Here is a 22,854-nt window from a genome sequence, read left to right as displayed (position 1 = left end):
ATTACGCACTCAAAATGCTATGAGCGTTGCCAAAAAGGGTTTTGAGTTTAAACCCCCATTCAGAGGGGTTCAATGCTAAAAATATCTCTTAAGTATAAAAAAAAAAAACAAATTACACACTAAAATTATTTGAGCGTATCCAATCCAATCGGGGTTTTGAGTTTAAACCCCTCTTCTACAAATGGCGTTTGTTTAAAGTTTAAAACCCCTCCAGATGGTTTTGAGTTTAAGATCCACCTACAGAGCATTTTGAGGTGGAAAACCCCCAACAGATGATTTTGACGATAAAACTTCTCATTTCCATATAAAATCTAAAGCAAACTACAGTCACTTAATTCCAAGAGCGTATTCAAGAGTGGTTACACATTTTTACAAGTGGCAGGGCTCCCTTAATAAACTGCAGTGAATAGTCATCTGCCGAAATGGAAAAACACTAAATGTGGCTCAACAAAGATGGCTAAGACAGATTTTTGGAGTCAGTTATAGAGATCGGGTTTAAATCAAGGAAATCCTAAGCCGAACTGGGAGTCGACCCTTTAGTAAGATTGTGAGAGAGCGACACACGAGGTTTGCGGGACATGTTCTCCGACAAAATGAATAACGCATAAGAAGAGTTGCAATGATATCCTAGTACAACTTGACGCCACTCATTCATTGAGGTCCTCGTGGCAGGTGGGAAGAGGCTTCAGACATTACCAGTGACAGATTTTTATGGAAACAGCTTTACGTCAAATGCTCCGAACGGCGCGGTAGGGTCTAAGTCAGTAAGAATAGCACATTAGGTTTTTGAAATAAAACATTTTAATAGCAGGAAAATGCACTGTAGATACCTCAGAATATGCATTTTGTTGGCTTTCAATATCAGAAATAGTGCTTGGCGGCGGGGCTCCTAGCGCTCCCCCAGACCCCCTTGCTATTATTGGCGGGGAATCTACAATTTTCCCACTAACTCATGGAAGAGCCTATTCTAGGGCACAATAAACGTCTTCCGAAAGAATGAAGGGTTAGAATGCAATAAAGTACACACACACACATAAATACATATTAAAAAAAATTCGCGGGGGGGGGGGGGTCAGGGGTGAGAGAAAAAAATCCCCCACCCCCCCACCCCCGAAAAAAAATCCTGGCTACGCCCATGATATATATATATATATTTGGCGGGGGGGGGAGAAAAAAAATCCCCCCCCCCGAAAAAAATCCTGGCTACGCCCATGATTAAATCTATGTACAGAAATGCATTTTACCAAATATTGACCGTTCTGATGTGAAGAAAACAAACACGTTGGAGAGGTATTGAAAGTGGCAGCCGCCTACCAAGGAGCGTCCCCCCACATACTATGCGCTTCCCTATGTCAGTCGAGTCATACATGTTAATTAGTGACTTAAACTCTGCCCTTAGTAGGCCTATTCCCTGCTGATTCAGACAACCCATTCCATGCTCTAATAGCGCTAGAAAAGAAGAGACATTTGTACACATTTGTCCTAGCATGTGGAATAAGAAATGTGCCTTTATCTTTATGTCTTTCTAAGTATTTTTTTTTTACAAAGTTAATATCAACTCACTCTGTGTGGTAAAAAGGTTTGTATTAGGCCTACATTATTTCTTCCACACCCAATCTAGGATCAACCTCAAATTTTGCACATTTTTAGCGGCCCCGTAAGGGGAAAAGCCGCTATTAGGTTTGTGCAAAATGTCCGTCTGTCACACTCAGATCTCGAAAACTAGAAGAGATATCAAAAATATTATTTCATCATGCGATGCGGCTTAAAAAGTTTAGGTGCAACGGCTACTTTTGGTTTTCTAAAAGCAAACCGTTTAATTAATAAAATTAATTATGCAAGCGATTTTTTCAGGGGGGTACGTGTTTGTTTTCTTCACATCAGAACGGTCAATATTTGGTAAAATGCATTTCTGTACATAAGAATGCAGGAAAATGCTTGGCGTATGCTACCTTTGCACCCCAAACAAGCTTATTAAGGGATCGAAGTTAATATTTTCACCTGGAAAAAAAGGGGGGGGGGGGTGTCACAAGCAAATAATTAAGAAACACTTTTATTGTAGTTTTGTAACCTTTTATTAATCGAAGTTTCGTCAATTAAATTTTAAGTCTTGTTTTTTACTTTTTCCCCCTCCTTTATAGGCCGAAGGTTTTGTTTCCCTAAGGCCGCGCAGGTAAGCCACTGTCAACTATTTGACAATAGGCCCTATTATATATAGATCTAGCTCTACATGTTGACTTTAGTAAACAACAGAGAGAAAGTTGGACCTTTTCCGACATATTAGGAGGACATGTCTTTCTTTTGCAGAACGTCTGGTTACCCTAGATACGAAGCAACCTTTTTTTTTAAATTAACGCATCTCAAGTCTCTACAATCTACAGACGTTGAAATGTATAGTTCTTTAGTAATATCACGTGACAGCTTAAAAGCCAGATAGCTCAAGAAAATCTACGCATCATTTTAAAGTTGATATCGATACTTGATAAAAGATATGATAAATCAATATTAATATTTAAATCTCATGAAAAATCTTACATTTATTTCACTTTTTGTTTAAAAAATTATTAACTAAATAAAAATTTAAATTAAAAAAAAGACTTGAATCTAGTTACAGCTAATATAACGCGAATTATCTGGCAATAGTGTCCATGATAGGTCTTTCCGGTCTAGATTCGCCACGATGAGGGCTAAAGGCGAGGTAAGAGTTACAAAATTTGTACAAAATCTTTAATTCAAACTTTATTACTTTTAATATCTTGTCAAAATATACTTTTGGACTTGATGCACTTGGTTATATATCATATAGTTTGATCTGTTCACTTATTTAGGTTGAAAAAAAACTATTTACATCTTAAATCCGCGGTCCACGTTGGGCTGTTAACGGGATGTTACGATGTATGGTTGCTACTGGCGAGTACTGGCGTTACCGTTTAATGTTATTTACGTTAGCCTGATAACTGTCTTGTTTACCAATAGGTTTGGATCTAGATATTCTAGATCATCTAGCATAAATTATCGAAATTTTTATTAGATGAGCCATCATAATCTAGATCTTTACATTTAGTAAGTTTAGTTAGATCTATACTAGATCTAGTATGATTTAGTTAGATCTAGAGGAGGCTCTTGTAGTTTGAACACCCCATCGAATTCTCCTTTTTGAACGGGTCGCTTTTTTTGTTTGTAATTCATTTATTTTGATGTTTGGAGCTAAAAACGTTTCGGGACTGCGCATGTCCAATTTTAGATAAGTTCCGGTAATTTTGTTCCGTTTTTCCAAAGCAGGTGGCAGTTATTTAGATTCGCGGTAACCATGTATGTAAAGCTGTTGTTATAACCTCCCCCGGCAATTCATACCCATATAAGGGATGAAGGCTATATCATGAGCCTGTTTGATCATAGGCTGATGGGCATATGAAAATAAGCTTCCAAACATCTTTAGAAAGACATTCCAATCACATTTATACCGTTAGCTGTTAAATAAAATTAAAAAAGGGGGTGTCCAAACAAATAATAATGAATTCAGCTCATTCTCCTTTTTGAACACAGCAAAATCGTATTATGAAATATTATTGGGATTAATAAATCTATGATTTTTTCAATGAATAAACATGACCTAGATAGAGATATCTAGAATATATAACTTATGAATGAAAGAAAAAGTGTGGGCTGCTAATTTGAAGCCAGAGACCATGCCCACTGCAGGTGATCACGCAAGATAAGCTGGCGGTGAGGAGAGGTATACACTCAGCGAGTAGTGTCACTAACTATCCAACCAGGCAGTGGAGGGAAGGGGGAGAGAGTCATGAAAAGAATTATAAGCATCTATGGGAGGGAGGGGATGTTAAGGTTTCACAAAACGAACATCCAAATTATGAAAACAAGAAGAGGGTCCTTGGATGGGAGTTAAAAGAAAGACAGAGAGAAAATACAAGTAGCCTAGTAGAAAATATCATGTTTATTAAATTAATTAATGTATAGATCTATAATCTATATAAATTTATTTCTGTCTGTTTCTACACATAGATTATATAGGTATTTAAATAAATAAACTATATATATATATAGCGAGAGAGAGAGAGAGAGTGTGTGTATATGAGGAAATAGACTATAAATACATATTGCAAAAGTGAATCTACTTCTTTTACTACAATCTAAATAATTTTTAAGTAACACTACTAACACAGATATAATTTATTAGCAATTACATAGTGGTGTTCAACACCGGTGCTCACTGTTCAACTAAAGGAGAAAGCCCAAAAACTGCGTTCAAAATAGGAGCATGAGGTGACCCAATTTATTTTAAAATAAAATCTTGACTATGGGTGGTAATACAAAGGAACACAGTTATTTTTATAGTCCTTTAGTTGCAGAATAAGAATCTGCTTTCAGTTTTTTTGTAAGTTAAACCTTCACCAAATAAAAATAAAATAAAAAATTGACCTAGTTCCCGAAAGTCGGTGTTCAGTTATAAGAATCTACCATACATATCCTAAATTAAATCTATTTTCTAGATCTAGTGAGAATCATGTCACTCAGTCTGGAATATATTTTTAAATTAATCAAAATATTTTTTTTTCTTTTTTTTTTCAGCTACAAGAGTACAAAGTTGTAGGCAGAGGTCTGCCATCTGATAAGAACAGGACTCCTGCTCTTTATCAGATGCGTATTTTTGCCCCAGACAAAGCAGTAGCCAAGAGTAGATTTTGGTATTTCTTGAGTCAGTTGAGGAAGCTAAAGAAGGCAACTGGAGAAATTGTTGGTTGCAGCCGTGTAAGTAGAAGATAGATCTAGAATCAAGATCTACAGGATAAAAAAAAAATATAAATTACAGTTTGTTTTCTGGTGAAGAGTTGTATTGTTAAGTTTGCGATCTTAACTTTTATGGTGCCTCTGAGTCCACCCAGTTATAATGGTTACCTGACACTTGTTGGGAAAAGGTAAAGGTGGATGGTCATTGTGCTGGCCATGACACCCTCGTAATTGACATAACATAGCTATTTACAACCAAATTGATATTCTGCATTGTATCCTACTCTTCGGTTTCAGGTCTGTTTGGGTTGGTCTAAATTCTAAATTTAGACCTAATGCATTAGGGCTTGTTAGAAAAAAAATGTGCATTAATGTGAACATACAATCGTTGTTTGCTAAGAGACAAGGTATGTTCTTTGTATTCAGGACCCCCCCCCCCCCCCCCCCCATTTACATCCTTTGTCTTTTTGCTCATCATTTGTGCAAAATTAAATTTCCAGCTAGTCGCCTTCTATCTCAGTGTTTGAGCTTGAAGTGAATCTGGTTGTTACATTGCTAATAGATCATAGTTGTTAACCATCTATTGTGAACATTTTGAAATAGATCTTTAAAAAAAATAATTTTTTATGATTAATGCAATCCTATGGGATCTACAAGATGTAAAAATGCAACATACCATTTACAAAACAGATTTTAAAATGTATAATATGGATTATCAAAGTTGTTTATTTAGAGACAATAAATTCAGCAGCAGTATACATTTTGTACAAAATAATGAAAAAAAAATCTATTTGTAAAAATTCATCTTCTATGGACGTGATCATATATATATATATATATATATATTTTGTGATAGATTTAATATTATTTAAATGTTACAAGTAACATACTAAATGAAAAAAATAATTATAATTCCAATAATAAATGAAAATAGTATTTCAAAAATATTATTTTACAATTTATGGACAAACAACCATAGACACAAAACTTGTTGAAATATTAAATATTTTGGAAAAACATACAACAGTATCATTCTCTATTTTAATGTGTACACACAAATTTATAGCTTTTGATGAGGTCTCCTTTTAACATGGTAATTAGCCTCGGTTGTCACAAAGTGTTGGATATTGTTTGAAATTTCTGTTCATACATGAAGTCAAGGGATAATAATAACTAGATGTAGAGCATCAAATGTACTCACCAGAGTTAATTTCAGTTATGTCCAAACTTTATTTTGATGCTGGCTTGATCACCTTTTCAGATAAGGTCTTTCAGACAGTTTAAGCATGCACTGCTAATCTAGTTCTTAAATATTGTATCCTCGATCTAAGAGCAATATTGGCGCTATTTTTTAGGTGTTTGGGTATTTGCAAAATGAATTTTTACTCTAGCCTACAAAAATGGAACACATTTAGCTAATATTTAGGCTATAATTGAATATGATTTTCATGGAAATTTGTTTCAGCTGTAGAATAAATAGCAAATGATTGGAGTGATATTGAAACATAATGTTAGTCCCTATTTCTATTCTCTATTATGAAAGGATATTTCCTTTTTTTTTTTCTCTATGAATTTAGTCCAGGTTTATCTTTCTCGACTTAGTACTGGCTAGTTAGTTCCAGGCATCTATGCAAAATTAAATTTGTGGCCAGTCGCCTTCTATCTCGCTACTTGAGCATGAAGTGAATCTGGTTTCTACAATTTTAATCAACATTTTATCGTTTTTTTTTTTTAAAGAAATTTTAACTTACAGATACAAACAAGTACCAGGCTAATTAAAACAAAAGAGTTGAATATCAATATTTTAACTTGTTTGTATTTTTAATAAACTTCTTTTTTTATAGGTGATGGAAAAGAAGCCATTGAAAATAAAAAATTTTGGTATCTGGTTGCGTTATGATTCACGTAGTGGCACCCACAACATGTACAGGGAATACCGGGATTTGACTTGTGGCAAAGCTGTAACACAGTGCTGTAAGTAGCTGAAATTTTTCCCTGTTTATTCTTTTTTGAATATAATTACATTAATATATTTAGGTTAAAAAAAATAAATTCAAACCACTTTCTATAGCAGGTCTTTCATGCACAGAACTGAAGCATTATTGTAACTATTTGCTTTCAATGCTCATCATCTGTGCAAAATTAAATTTGTGGCCAGTCGCCTTCTATCTCACTACTTGAGCATGAAGTGAATCTGGTTTCTACAATTTTTATCAATTAACATTTTATTATCTTTTTTTTTTTTTTTTTAAGAAATTACCAATGTTGGAAGTTAGAAATTGATAGTTAATTGATTTGGTCCAAGTTTGCAAATTATTGCCTTGATGTTTGTAAAATAGTATATTATCAAATAACTAAATGATCTTTCTATTTCTCAGACCGTGACATGGGTGCTCGCCACAGGGCAAGAGCTCACTCAATTCATATTATCAAGGTAGAAGAGATAGCTGCTAGTAAATGCAGGAGACCCAACACAATACAGTTTCATGTATGTAATGTTTGGTTGTCTTATTTATTTATGCTGAGGCTTGTTAATACCTTACTGTTATTTAAAACTGTTGTTCATGTATACATTTTCTTGTTTCAGGATAACAAAATCAAGTTTCCCTTGACTCACAGAGTACACAGGAAACTTCATGCCCCTCGCTTCACTGCAACCAGACCACACACAACATTTTAAGTGACGTTTCTGAAATAAAGTGCAGTGTTTTAATTTAGACTTTTTCTTAGTTATTTCCTGACAGTCTATAGTCTTATGTTGAAAGTGAGATTAAGAGTTGCATAGAGAAGGGTGGTCTTATAATAAGAATCAAGGCCACTGGAGGATTATAAAAAAAAAAAAGCTAAAGTGGGAAGTTTTTTTTATAAAAATGTAAATCAATCAAACTATTTGATAGAGCACATTTCATTCTTTTTGAGGAATAGCTGCACTTGTCATTAAATATTATCCCAATGTGTGAGAAAAGCAAACCCTGTGTTCAAGTAACATTGTAATGATTGTTTCCATTCTTCAATTTTCCTTTCCGTAAGATCAAAAATATACCAGTACCAGGTATATTAATAAATTGTCAAGAGAGCCCATAACATTCACATAAATATGTTGGCAATGTAAATGGCCTTTTTTTTTTCCCCTCCTGATAGTTTCCTGTGAGTGATGTGCATATGGCTGTTTTTTTCTAATGTGCTTAGAGTGCAGATATTAAAAATATGGCTAGCTTACTGTAGCACTCGCCAACTCAGATAAGGTGGCAACTTCTATTAAATTGTTTCAGTGCCTCCAGTGTAACAAATCAGAAATGTGATTTTTGTTTTTAAAACAACATAATAGCTTATGAAATAAATTTAATCTCAATTCATGACTAAATACCAGGTACTGGTAATATAAATAGCTTGTACAATACATCAGAACTTCCAAGGAAATACTAAGTTTCAAATTTTTAAACTACTAGGTATCCTGATCATAGTCATGTCTGTAACCTTAGCATAGCAAAATAACACATTAAAATTAAGAAAAAAAAACACTTCAATACCAATATAAGTACCAGTAATTTTTAATCTTTAGTACTTCAAAAACAGTTAAAACCTTTCAAATCATCTTCATGGACAAAAATAATAATCACATAAAACAATTCCATGTTAATATACACATACAAACAAAACAGTGCTCTACACATTTATATTCTAAAGTTGGGGCTACCAGTATAGTCAAGATATTTCAGGGAAAAAGTAACGTCTGTAGCACATCACCAATTTCTGGCTAATGGATGCTCGGCAGCATAACCATTAGACTTGAACATTATGTCTGCAATTAGTCTGTTTATGTCATCTATTTCTATCTTTGATTCTCCAGCTGAAAAGTAAAATACAAAAAAAAAACAGTGCTTAGTTAAAGATACATCATAAAAGTTCAATTGGTATTGTATTTACATATTTTATAAAGGAGGGGGTATAAAAATGCTTTATATTAAATAATATAATTTATCGTTCATCCCAGTGGTGCTACAGTTCATGAGGGGCTCTGGCCTACTTCAACACATCCCTCCATTCAGATCTCTCCTGGGTCATGATCTCCACCCCCTAACCCCAAGCTGCTGTAGATCTCTTAGACTATAACAAAAAGTGATCGGGTAAAAGAAAGGACAGGCCTTCATGAAAATCAGAAAAGAAATGTAATGGCAAACATAAAAAGACCCAGTATTTGAAGATGTGTTATGCTCTAAACTTGAAACACATTTTTTTAGTTTCCACCTTTCTTCTTTTATTTCCTTCTTAGTCTATACCTTAACAAGTATGTTTTCATTGGACAACTTTTCCCTACAAGCTCCAATCACTTGTCACAGGGTTGAGTATATCCTGTTACCCAGAGTTATTTGGGTGGGTGGAGCTTCACGAATACCTCCAGGGCTATATCTGTGACAGCTGTATTTAGCATATTTTGTCATATCTTGGTCATATTGAGGGCTACAAAGCCTCCTAATTGTGCCTGGAATATGGCAGCGATATGGGGGTCTTTCAGATTATCCAGGTCAAATTTTATCCTGGTAGGTTCTTGTTACCTATTTTTAAATGTAACTTGAAGGTCATCATAACAAGATCATGGTAAATGTAAATTGAAAACTGGGACAGTTCTACTTCCATGTATGACTTTTTTTTTTTACCATAATGGAATGGTTTCAACATTATACTGGGATAGATATAATGAAGTGGATACAAGATACTGGTACATCAACAACAGGATTAAAAAAGAGAATTGTTAATTATACATTCATTCACAAATCATTTACATTATTGGGGATTAACCCCAACGCCACATTATGCCCTGTTATCTTGTCTGCATTAATGAAGATGTTTAAAGAAGGCTTGTTACTATAGGTTAGATATAAATTAGATGATTGATATACCAGTGTATAGAGTTTACACACGTTCTCATGACATAATGACAACATACAGTGAAGTTCATTGAGTGACTACACACAGATATCTTCATCCTTTTCACTTTCCCTAGTAAATGAGTATACTGATACAGTCTAACAAAGAAAGGAACAAGCAGCTTTTGTACTGGTCAGTTCTAGCTTTGATGGACAGTTCTCCGACTTTGCAACAACTTGTCATTTTAATAGAGGGGGTGGTAGTTGTCTTCTAAGATTTTTCTGACTTTGCTGAGACATTTTGTTTAAAAAGTATATTTAAATATGGCATCTTTTCTTATAAAATGCTGACATTACAAGGTTACAAAGACACAAAATCGGCCCCCAAAGTGGTCCACCAAGGCAGGCTTCAATATTTTCAGAAAAAACATCCAAATGAAATTATACCGGTATCAAAGAGAAAGAAGGTTGACAGTAGTGCCCCAACGGTACATCAGATCAAAGGATAGGTGCAAGTTCCGCTTTCTGACCTTGTGGTCTATAGGGCAGATGATGTAAGGTTCATCTGTTTTTGTGGCCTACGGTTAACGAGGGTGTCATGTAGCCAGCACAACGACCAACCACCTTTACTTTTCCCCCACTAATATCAGGTACCCATTAGAGCTGGGTGGACTCAGAGGCGCCCAAGGATTCCAAAGTTGAAAATCCCAGGATTCGAACCCGGGACCCTCCGTTCAGAAGCCAAGCCCTCTACCGCTCAGCTACCGTGCCTCTCCTGGCCTAACTGAAGTCTTATAATTAATGTAATTGTTTTGAAAAGGCTCAATCTATTATTCGAATCCTCACTAAACAAAAATAGAAAAATTACACAATAAAAAAAATGTTTAGGAAAATGAAGCTTGTAAGATTACTATTTGTTTTAAATTAGGTCTAACTTATAATGCATACGAATTAGCTTTTTCTCTTTAAAAAACTGCTTACATAACTGATTTTAAAAATTAGATTTTTCGCTTTCAGGAGAAAAAAAAAGTACCCCTTGCATCAGAACTTTGAATGGTCTAAAATATTGTGATGTTGGATTTTCAATATCTTTTCTAGTTTACGAGATCTAAATGGGACGGACGGACAGACATTTCACACAAAACTAATAGCGTCTTTTCCCCTTTCGGGGGCCGCTAAAAATGAGTATGTTGGTAGACTTGTGTGTGTGATTTTGTCATTTTGACGCTCTTATTTATACAGTATACTAAATTGAATTTTTTAACGCTGTTAGTTATTTGAGAGCCAGAATATTTACTTTACTGTACTTTATACTAGATGCACAACAATGGATAGAAGAAATCTGAAATATTTCATGGCCATATTTAATGTAATGACACTCATACTGAGCTAAAAAAAAACAACAGTTAAAGAGATAACTTACGCAGTGTGAGCTCATAAATATTTCTCTTAATTCTTTGATCTGCTTCATAGCAAAAAGATCTTGTCAGTAATACCTATGTAGAAAAAAAGCCATTTGTGAATAAAGCAAAAAATGTCTAATGGTTATAGCAACAAGTTTTTTATCTTCAGTAAAAATGTTTCATTGAACCAAAAAGAATCATTAAAACATTTACCGTGAAATGGGGTGATTTTGCCTACTCAATACTAAAAATGTGAAAGGCTTTAAAAACGTTTTTCCAGAGTTGTTTCCCATGAATTTTTATTTAATTATAAAAAATATAGGTTTTCATCTGTAAGTAGCAAAACATGGCAGATACATGTTTTTGAATCAGGACCTTCAATTTCAGCTGTTTTAGGTGAGTTACAACTTTAGTTTAGATCTAAAATAATGTTAGCTAATTAAATGAACTTAAGCATTTTTGTTGTTGTTAATTGGTTTACAATTATGAGGGTTAAATAATTTCTTAACAGGTTTTATGCCTACCAGGCAAAGTCACCCCCTTATATGTTTTGCATTTTTTCTTTCAGATAGTCATGCCAACAGTGTCCAAAATGAAGCTGAGCTGACATAAACATAAAGATAATGATGTAGAAACTTTATTAAAGCTATGAAAGAGTGAAATCACAAACAGGGATGAGCAGAAATTCAGCTGGCAATGAGAGAAGATTAAAACGAAAAAATATTTCTGTTTGGGCTATTCGGTGAGATTGGTCCAAGAAGGCAACATCCTTCACAGCCAACATTATCAACATCAGCTATGTTCCAAGTGAATGAAAATAGATGAAAAAATGCTACTACCATTGATGCACTAATATTCCAGCAGTGGGGAATTAAATTCTGGGTCAGATCAGTAGAAACCTCAACCAGACTAAGAATTTGTCAATAAATGTCTTTGATTTTAACTGTTTACATTAGGTGGAAGCCATGCATTAAACAGCTGTTCTATTTACTTCTAATTATTTCTTAATTAATTCTAATTTATTAAGAAAATAAAGTTCGAAGGCAAAGTCACCCCATTTTTCCATTTAAAAAAAAAAATGGCATTTAAGCCCCCCCAAAAGTATTTTCCCTATAATATACTGACTTTATTTAATGTTTTTATTAAAGTACAGGCATCCACTCTGTAGAAAAAAATGATTATAGAAGTTTAAGTGTAGTTTAAATAAGGAAAAATTAAGTTGGAAGTTGAAAAGTAGGCAAAGTCACCCCGTTTCATGGTATGTAGAGCCTATATATATATATGTATATGTATATATGTGTATATATATGTATATGTATGTATATGTATGTATATATATATATGTATATATATATATATATATATATATATATATATATATGTATGTATATATGTATATATATATGTATATATATATATATGTATATGTGTATATGTATATATGTTGTGTATATATATATATATATATATATATATGTATGTATATATGTATATGTATATATATGTATATGTTATGTATATATATATATATATGTATATGTATGTATATATGTTGTGTATATATATATATATATATGTATGTATATATGTATATGTATATATATGTATATGTTATGTATATATATATATATATGTATATGTATGTATATGTTATGTATATCTCACTACTTGAGCATGAAGTGAATATATGTGTATATATATATATATATATATATATATGTATGTATGTATATATATATGTATATATATATATGTTATGTATATATATATATGTATATATTGTAATGTACTAGTTTAGAGAGTAGGTTAGTTTTGTTAGTTAAATATATTGTGTATAGTTTTAGCTAGGTAAAAGTAATGACGTAGTAAGACAGACTAATGACGTAGTAGACTTAGGTGAACAAGAGACCAACATGGCGTTATGTTAGAAGTAGGCTGTGTTTTGAATAGTAGTTGAATAGTAGTTAGATATAGCGACGTTTTAGAAAGACTGGACGGATTTCCCAGTGGTTAATAAAGTCTCATTTTATAGAACTGAATGTTGTTATCAAGTATATCTATTTTGTAATGTTCTGTGGCTAATGTTAAGTAATAATTGATACATAGTCGAAGTCAGATTAGATTAGCCCACAACATTATTTTGGCGACCCCGAAGCCAGAACGAACGCCACGCCATTATTGTGACGACCCAGAGAAGGGATCGAAGAACGCCAGAATATTGCCTGAAGTTATCCAGAAATTTGTAGCAGTTGAACTAGAGTTCGTGGAACATTGAGAAGTCGACAGTTTTACTTCGCTGTCAAGTAAGTCATTCGTCGTGAAGTCTGCCTACAATATTTTGAGAGGCGCTCGTTATTAACTTTGCAAGGTCATCGAAGTTGACCGTTAGAATCACTTTGTCAGTTAGACAGTGATGTATAGAAGACGTCATTCTTCTAAAGTACTTGTCTAGATCCACTAGATCTACACACGAGTGATGGTATACCCTACTTCCACACTGTGTGCTCGTCTGTTCAACCTGTGAGGTTGCGTATTTTGTTCATTGGAGAAAGAGTTGGACTTAGCAATTTTTTTTGTATCTCTCTTGAGTGAGACAGCACCACTAGCTTGTCTCAGTATTGACTTTTGCATACTGTTGTTTCCGACCTGAAGATAGTGGAAGTGAAACATTGAGCTGTTATCTGGAACTTCATCTTCGTCGCCGTCAGGATTGCTTTGAGTCGTCGCAGACTACATTTTCGTCGCATACCTCACCATATCTGTGAGCTTGTTTTCATCGGGGACTGCGCTGCACCAGAGACATTGTCGTCGAAGTATTTGTGAATTATTATTATCGTCGTCATCATTGAAACAGACGTCGTAGAAGGGATTCGTCGTAGAGGACATTGAACTGTTGCTGCCAGATTGACTGCACTCTTGCCACTTTAGAACTTATTCGTCGAAGAGGAATTTGAGCCGTTACTGCCTGCCTTGAGGAACTGTGGAACCGGAAGTTTGACTGAACCGATATCGTCACCTTCAGAGAACATTACACTGTATGTTGGGGAGTTGATCTACACTTGAGCTGCGAACCAAAGCCTTCCAGATTGCCAGGACGGAGGAGCCTGAACTGACCACTGACCCTTGTTTGATACTTGTTGGCCGAAAGGGATTTCAATATAAAAGATAAGTTTATTTTTCCTTCTATTAGTGTGTTTAAAATAGATTCTATAGGACTCAGTGGCCACTTGCTAGTTTATTGCTACCAGGTTAAATCAGGGTGAACCGGGAGTGTTCTTAAAATTGGGTATTTACTAGCAAGGAGCCCACGTATACGTATAGTTGTAAATTTGTCTTGTATGTAAACGTGAATCTTTTTTTTTTTAAAGTCTCGTACCATTTCAAAACTATTGTATCACTATTGTCTCTAATCTTTCTATCAGATGAAAGTCTCATCTCTCATAGATGTATTAGGTGTATAAATTTATTTCTTTATTCAATTAATTTTGTGTGTGTGATAATCTTGATATTGATAAAGTAGGCTACATTTATTTAGCATTATCAAGTAGTAATCTAGATCTAAGGTGAGTCTAGACAATTAGCAGTATACTATTGTCTATGTAAGAAACCAGTATTGAACTAAGTACCGTTGTCATATATAGAAATAGTGTTGTTGTCTAAGATTATAATAGTAACATAATGGCTACAGCTCCAGGAGATTATAGGAAGACTTTTCGCCAGCAGATTATTGCTGAGGCTAAACAACTAGAACTTAAAGGGAAGGACCTAACTGGTTATGTACAACAAATGGTGACTATAGAGAGAGAGAGAGAATTGATAAATTAGAAATGGAAAAGGCTAAACTAGAAACAGAGCATAGAGAGAAAGAAAGAGATAGGGAAGCACAATTAATAAAAGAAGAAGCAGATAGAAAATTACAGTATGATTTAGAGAAATTGAGGTTAGATGCTGAATTGAAGAAACAAAATACAAATACTAATAAGACTAGCAATGATAATAACACAAATGATAGGCCTACTGTTCAGAGTGAAAACATAAACAATAGTAATAGTACAAGTAATGGTAATAGCATGAATGAAAATAGGGATAATCAAAGTACTAATCATTGGCTGAGAAAGAAACTGCAGCCCTTCCAGGAAGATAAAGACAGTATTTCAGACTATTTAAAGCGTTTTGAGATCAAAATGAGCAGTTGTAACATAAGAGAAAATGAATGGTCTCAAATCTTACTTGATTTTGTTCAAGGTCAAGCATTAACTATTTGTCAGAACCATGATCATACCATTCAGAATAGTTATGATATATTAAAGAAAGAGCTTCTTAATGCCTATGGTCATAATGCCAGTACATTTAGGAAAAAATATTTTGAAAATTTTCCTAGTAGTCAGATAGATCCTCAAACAACAGTAAATCTTGAAAAAGATTATTTCAGTAAATGGATGTCATTTGAGCAAATTGATCAAAGCTATGAAGGACTTAAAAACTTTATTTTGATAGATAACTTTACAAACAAATGTGAATCTCAGTTACAGTCATTTATAAAAGAGAGAAAACCAAAAAATTTAGAGGACATAGTTATTATTATGAGAACCTACAGCAGCGCTTATCCTAATAATTCATTTTCAAATAAAGACAAGAAACACATTGATTTTGTAGGATAGAGTAAAGAAACTAAGAGTAAAGATAGACATGAGAGCAGAAATGATAGAAATAGAGATAGTACTGACTATAGAGAGATCATCTGTTTTAATTGTCAAGGTAGAGGACATATTGCAGCACACTGTAAAAAAGTGAAGTACAATAGATCAGAAAATAGGGATAATTACAGAAAGCAGAATAGGAAAGTTGAGTTTAAAGAGAACAGAGACAGAAATAACAAAAGTAGAGTGTATTTCACCAATGATAGGGACAGTAGAGAAAGTAGTGATAATGAAGAAGTAGAAGAGATGAACTATTGTTGGGGTGTAGAAGAAATAAATTTTGCAGAAGATGAAACCAACAGAGTGAGAGTACACTCTGGTTTTATCAATGGGAAACCTATGAGGTTTGTCAAAGATTCGGGATGCAGTACAGTTGGAATTAGGAGTAATTTAGTTAAACCAGATTGTTTATTAGGCTATGAGAAAAAAGTAAGGTTGATAGATGGCAGTATCAAGCGCTATCAAGCCTGTAAAGTTTTCTTAGAAACACCATTTTATACTGGTTATTGTAAAGGTTTAGCAATACCAGGATTGTCTCATGATTTGCTTTTAGGCAATATACATGGACTAAAGGAACTGACTCAAAGAGAAATAGATAGCTGGAATAGAAGACATGAATACAAAATGAGACAAAGAAATTCTTATGGTAAAGTGAGAAGAAACATTATTTGTTTTAAATGTCAAAGAAAGGGACATATTGCCAGGCAATGCAGAAGTTGTGACTATTCAGATAGATCTGACCATTATGAGTATGGCAGAAATTTTGATAGCAATGTCTATGATAGACATTATCATAGAGGGAACCCTCAGAGAAGATGTAACTCTGATGAGTACCAGGGTACAAGGGACAATGGTAGGTCATATAGACCTTACCAGAGAAGAAATGGAGAAGCAGAATATAGCTGGAGAAAGTAAATTCTTGATGGTTTACTTATAAGTATATATAGATATATATACCAGCATTGGTTTGATTGTATAGTACATGAACATGTTGAGTTCTTTTAGGTTGTAAATAAGTTGTATATTTTATGATATTTATTTGTATGCTATAGTATGGCACTCATAAGACTGTATTGATGAGAAAGGGAAATAATTTAAATAGTTATAATTTTAAAGGGATATAATATATATTGAAAGCTTATTGGAAAGTAAGTATGAGCAGAAGTATTTTTTGTTCTTTGTGTGTATCATCACATCGATCATTTGTAAATTTTATATTCCTGAGGAAATGGTAAGCGAAGGAAGAAATAAGCTTGAATCTATTTATGGGTTGGAAATTTAGGGATGCCTCAAGTATCACTGTTTAAACGTTGTAATAAGTTGTTAATGGATTTTTACTGTTTGTATCCATAATAGGAAAATGTCATGAAGTTGTGATGCTTCTTGATGCTCTTGAAGATGGACAGTGAGATGGTACTTGGCATCGTAAACAACGTTCTTGTGATGTGATGAACTTTTATCTTGTACAACGTGTGTAGGCTTGAACCTTATACAACGTGTAGCTTGAACCGTGTACAGCGTAACTTGTAACTACAACGTAATATTTCGTACTCATAGACTGTTACACTATGTGCAGAAAGGTCACACTTTGAACTATGTGTCACATCACGTACCGCATTCAACAGAAGTCTTAGTTTTGAACTGTGTATCACCTCAGATACCTCACTCAGCAGTATTGTGTCAGAGACTATATAGACTTTTTAAAGTTGTGTTTTACAGTGACATTACTATTTGTTCAGTAATAGTGTGTTACTGAGCTTACCTTGTCGGATGTCAAAAGACTTACTTTGGTGCATTGTCATTGAAATTACCGCAGTGAGATGTCTGTGAACGAACTTTGTGAGATACCAGTGAACCTACCTGAGATGTCAAGAGAATCTATTTGTTGTGTTGTCCATTCCCATGTTTATTGTATTTGTTTTTTCAAATGAAATTCTCCTTGCTATTGTAAAGACATTTTACTGTACTTTTTTTTTTTAGAAAGGGGGAAGGAAATGTAATGTACTAGTTTAGAGAGTAGGTTAGTTTTGTTAGTTAAATATATTGTGTATAGTTTTAGCTAGGTAAAAGTAATGACGTAGTAAGACAGACTAATGACATAGTAGACAAGAGACCAACATGGCGTTATGTTAGAAGTAGGCTGTGTTTTGAATAGTAGTTGAATAGTAGTTAGATATAGAGACGTTTTAGAAAGACTGGACGGATTTCCCAGTGGTTAATAAAGTCTCATTTTATAGAACTGAATGTTGTTATCAAGTATATCTATTTTGTAATGTTCTGTGGCTAATGTTAAGTAATAATTGATACATAGTCGAAGTCAGATTAGATTAGCCCACATGTTATGTATATATATATATATATATATGTATATATATATATATATATATGTATATATGTGTATATATATATATATATATATATATATATATATATATATATATTAGGGGTGCACCGGATAGTCGCTCCGGCTTCTGCCGAATATCCGGCATTTTTTACTATCCGGTGCTATTCGGCTCCGGTCGGATATCACTACCGGATAGTAAACCGGATAGTAAAAAATACACCTATTTAATATGCATAAAGTGGACCTCGTTCCATTAATGTCTGTTGTAGAATGTATTAATGTTTATATTAAAACAAAATAATGTGCTTAAAAATAGAGCCATTATGAATATGCACCAAACATCGTTTATTATAAAGACAAGGCGTGTTAATAACTTAATATAAATAGAAATGAAACTTTACATCATAAATGCGCTTTACATACAGAGCCGCAATGGCTGACACTTTTTTCAATTTGTCTTGACCTTTGAGTAGGTTAGTTAACATGTTAAAATGCTACATTCCTGGACTACGTCGTGCTGACCAGACATCTGTCTAGCTGTGCGGGTATATCTCCAGAGGTAGAGATGAACAACTCCCACCCCTTTTATTTGTTTAGTCCATCACATTGAGTTGTTTTTTTATAGGCAGGTGACCACAAGTTAAATACGATGGACGTAGGTTTAATGTCAGCGTATTGACACTCTCTAGAGGTCACACCTTTCGAGGGAACTGAGTTTGTTTATTTAGTAGTTAATCTTTATTACGGGGGCTGGACTACCATAGCCACACCTCTAAGGTAACCAGGTATATTTCCAGATGAACAACTCCTTCCCCTTTTATTTGTTTAGTACATCACATTGAGTTCATTGATTGACAGGTGACCACAAGTCAGATACGATGGACGTAAGCACTCTCTATAGGTCACACGAGGGAACTATGTTTGTTTACTTAGTAGTTAATCCTAATTGGGTGGGGTGGGTGGGGGGGGGGGTGGACTGGACTTCAAGCCAAACATCTACACGGGTATCCGGACAAAGAATTTGCTTATTTGGAGAAAGATCTTAATCACGTGGTTGGGCTAGAGGCCACACCTTTTCAAGTGTGCCGAGTTACTTGAACATAAATCTCAATTAGTAAGCTGGACTAAAGATCACATGCACCTAAACGAGTGACCTTTAGCTACACAGAACACAAACCGCGAGATTATATAGCCCAGTAAGCCAGTAACTAATTATTTTGTAGAAGACACGACCAGGGCTATCTTTAAATGGAGAGCTAAACACCCCATATTCTTTATTTTATTTTTTTGGTCCTTGACACCCAATTTATTGATAGACATTGACCATTTTTAAGCCAGAATGAAAAAAACACAACATGCTAACAAAGGATATTACACTGTCAATAAATATTACGGTGAAATAATTTTTCTAACGTGTTAACTTGAATATTACTCCTGCAGTTAAGTGTCTTGATTTGATAACAATATTCTTAATAATTTGTGACAGTCAATTAACTCATTGTTATTACTATTTTTGTTTACATAAGACGCGTACTTAGCCACTGTGTATCAGGCTAGGACTACTTTTACACACCTGACATCCATAGGCTACTTTTACACACCTGACATCCATAGGCTACTTTTACACACCTGACATCCATAGGCTTATTATCGTTCCGTTTTGTAACAGTTACTGAAACCACGAATAAAATAATTAATAAGTAATAATTTAGGAAGATGTTTCTAACATACGTTTTTTGCATTTAATATATCTTGCGTACGTTCTTTGCACAATAAAATAAAACAAAGATGTGCATGTTTGCGTGTGTGTTTTTTTTTTTTGCCTTGTATTAAAACCTTTAGAAAGCTAATTTCATTGTTTAATTCTTTTGACTTAATAAATAACGGAAAACCTTACAGTAAATTTTAAAATCGCATAAAATAAATTGAATAATAGTACCACAGTTAGATCTAGCAAACAAAGAAACAATATGCTGGAGTGTAAAAAAAAAAAAAACAACCCTTGACCTCTAACTATTGGACGGGTATAATTTATCTATGTGCTTGACTGACCATGCCAATGTGTTATCTTTTTTGACTGACACCCAACTCTATTGCGTGCGTATGCTAAGGAAAAAACAATGCTTGATGGTTAACACAAACAACTATACACACTACACTAGGACAACATGTGTAGGCTCACTAGGTATGTCTGACCAGGTTGTTGGTCTGAAATTCATGAACACATACATCCGACCACTATACAAGGCAGATTGCACTTTACTTATGAGATTTACATTAATAACTAGTTAAATATATACTAACATTATTTACATTGCCCTTCCTACACACATCCTTTACAGTTGGTTGCATCGTACATACACACAGACACACTCATGCTAAATCAATCAGTAACAGAGTTTAAAACAATAAAGTATATAAAAGGGAAAAAAAATAAAACCAACCAATATAGATATGTTATTTAACAGTTTCGTAAAATGTTCAGCAACACAAGCTATTAACAAGACACTTAGGTATCCGGCTCCGGCCGAATATCAAATTTTACTATCAGGTCATATCCGGTCCCGGCCGGATATCAAAAAGTACTATCCGGTGCACCCCTGATATATATATATTATATATATGTATATATATATATATATATGTATATATGTATATGTATATATATGTTATATATATGTTATGTATATATGTATATATGTATATATATGTTATGTATATATGTATATATGTATATATATATTTATATATATATATATATATATATATATGTATATGTGTATATATATGTATATATATATGTATAATGTATATGTATGTATATATATATATGTATAATGTATATGTATGTATATGTGTATGTATATGTGTATGTATATGTATATGTATGTATATATGTATATGTATGTATATATGTATATATATATGTATATATGTGTATGTATATGTATATATATATGTATATATGTATATGTATATATATATATGTATATATATATGTATATGTATATATATATATATATATATGTATATGTATATATATATATGTATATATATATGTGTATATATATATGTATGTATATATATATATATATGTATATGTATATATATATATATGTATGTGTATATGTATATGTATATATACGAAGCAGGACTATTGGGCGCGAAGGTCGTTTTGGCGCGAGCCGTTTTGGCGCGAAATACATTATGTACGTTTATTGCATTATTTCTTTTAAAAGAATTATTCATATCTATGTTTTGCATGAGTGTTTGTGTTAAGACATATTTTTCACGTACTAAATGTAAATGTGTGCTTGTTTTTCACATCATTTTCTTAAACATTTTGGCTTGTGTATGTGTGTTTATTAAGAGGCACACTTTTATTTTCAAAAAAGGTTTTTAAAGATATTACTTTAAAATTAAAAACAAAAATCGCGTGAGAGAGGGGAGGGGTGGAGGAAAGAGTATATACAAGGAGTGAAATGTGAGCAGAAGAGAGGGGGCTGGATAGGTGTCACATGTAATGGCCATTCCCAAGAAGATGATCGCCAGACGCATGACGCCAACGACCAGTGCTTGGTGCTGGTCTTGTCTTCATTTGTTTAACTCTACCTGCGTCAATGCGAGATGTGTCACCCAAATCACCCCTACCCAATTTCTCAAAATATATCTATTCACGTTAGAGTTTGTACTGACCACATTCTGTGTCTTGATCTTTACTATGTGTGAAGTTATTGTCGTCATTCAGCGTAATAGAGCTTTAGATGTTAACATCGTTTTTGTTATATTAAAGTGTGACACTTAGCTAGTTTTTATATTACACTAATGTCAAATACAAAAAAATCTTTTGGAAAGAAATCCAAAAATGTCATCCAGTGCGATTAGCAGAACTCACATATAGCATGTCATTAGCATTCAGGAATCTGACTTATTATAGGCCTATATTCATGAAATAAGCAAAACCTTTATAATTAAAAAAAAACAAAACAATTCGCTGAACGGTGTTAGAATTCATACTATACATACAATATTATGGTAGGGTGAAATAAACATTGTTATAAAGCTACGTGATTATTAAAATATCGTCAAATGATATCTCGCGCAAAAACGTCCCGTCGCCAAAACGGCTCGCGCCAAAACATCCCGTCGCCAAAACGGCGGCGCCAAAACGTCACGTACCAGTATATATATATATGTGTATATATATATATATGTGTATATATATATATATGTATATATATGTATGTATATATATGTATATATCGGGGATATATGTATATGTATATATCGGGGATATATATATATATATATATATATATATATATATATATATATATATATATATAAAAGATGTGGGGATGAAGAAAGTTGAAAGTATTGTGATAATGATATTTGTAATAATATTAAAGGATTTCTAACTTGATACCTGAGAGTGTCTGCTTATTTGTGAAGAGTCTTGTGTCGTAACAAGCTTATTTTTTAAAAATATCACCAGAACATTTGGTTTATTTGAAATAGTATATTATATGATGTAAAAAATAAAGTGTTCACATTTGTCTTTTAAAAAACAAAAAACCTATTAAGCTATATCTATTCATGCTAAGATCACTTGCAATGGTTTTCAAGAACTGTACAAACTGGTACAATATCTGAGCCACACATGAAGGCTACTAGATAGTGGAGTGCTTATATTTATTACCACTTTCTGCAATGGCAGCCTTTCATGTGGCTTAGATATCAAGAGAGAAAACTCTGAATTAAAACTTCTACTGCCTTGCAGCTTGTACCGA

The 22,854-nt window shown here is 33.4% G+C and overlaps 2 protein-coding genes across 3 annotated transcripts in view; one reads left to right on the top strand and one right to left on the bottom strand.

Annotated features, from left to right (window-relative positions):
• The first annotated feature begins 2,559 nt into the window (after positions 1 to 2,559).
• On the top strand, positions 2,560 to 7,466 carry LOC106054116 (60S ribosomal protein L18a-like). Its single transcript, XM_013209853.2, has 5 exons — positions 2,560 to 2,698; positions 4,591 to 4,770; positions 6,594 to 6,723; positions 7,128 to 7,237; positions 7,337 to 7,466. Exons 1-5 carry the CDS (start codon positions 2,681 to 2,683, stop codon positions 7,427 to 7,429), a joined length of 531 nt encoding a protein of 176 aa, XP_013065307.1. The 5' UTR covers positions 2,560 to 2,680; the 3' UTR covers positions 7,430 to 7,466.
• An 818-nt stretch (positions 7,467 to 8,284) lies between these two features.
• The window catches only part of LOC106052563 (complex I assembly factor ACAD9, mitochondrial-like), a 41,117-nt gene continuing 26,547 nt past the window's right edge, over positions 8,285 to 22,854 (bottom strand). For both annotated transcript variants that reach the window (XM_056026133.1, XM_056026132.1), the window contains exons 18-19: positions 11,041 to 11,113; positions 8,285 to 8,599 (exon numbers count right to left, since the gene is read on the bottom strand). In XM_056026133.1, coding sequence (XP_055882108.1) covers positions 8,493 to 8,599; positions 11,041 to 11,113 — 180 coding nt within the window. In that variant the 3' untranslated portion in view covers positions 8,285 to 8,492. The remainder of the gene's footprint in view (positions 8,600 to 11,040; positions 11,114 to 22,854) is intronic.

This window comes from Biomphalaria glabrata, chromosome 4 (genome assembly GCF_947242115.1).
Source record: "Biomphalaria glabrata chromosome 4, xgBioGlab47.1, whole genome shotgun sequence".
NCBI classification, from domain to species: Eukaryota; Metazoa; Mollusca; class Gastropoda; family Planorbidae; genus Biomphalaria; species Biomphalaria glabrata.
The sequence above is the reverse complement of the archived record's forward strand: the minus strand, read 5'-3'. Positions and strand labels throughout refer to the sequence as shown.

Excerpts from the sequence above, each read along its gene's own strand:
- LOC106054116 (XM_013209853.2), top strand. Across the intron at positions 4,771-6,593 it reads AAATTGTTGGTTGCAGCCGT|GTGATGGAAAAGAAGCCATT; the intron begins GTAAGTAGAAGA and ends CTTTTTTTATAG. Across the intron at positions 7,238-7,336 it reads CCAACACAATACAGTTTCAT|GATAACAAAATCAAGTTTCC; the intron begins GTATGTAATGTT and ends TTCTTGTTTCAG.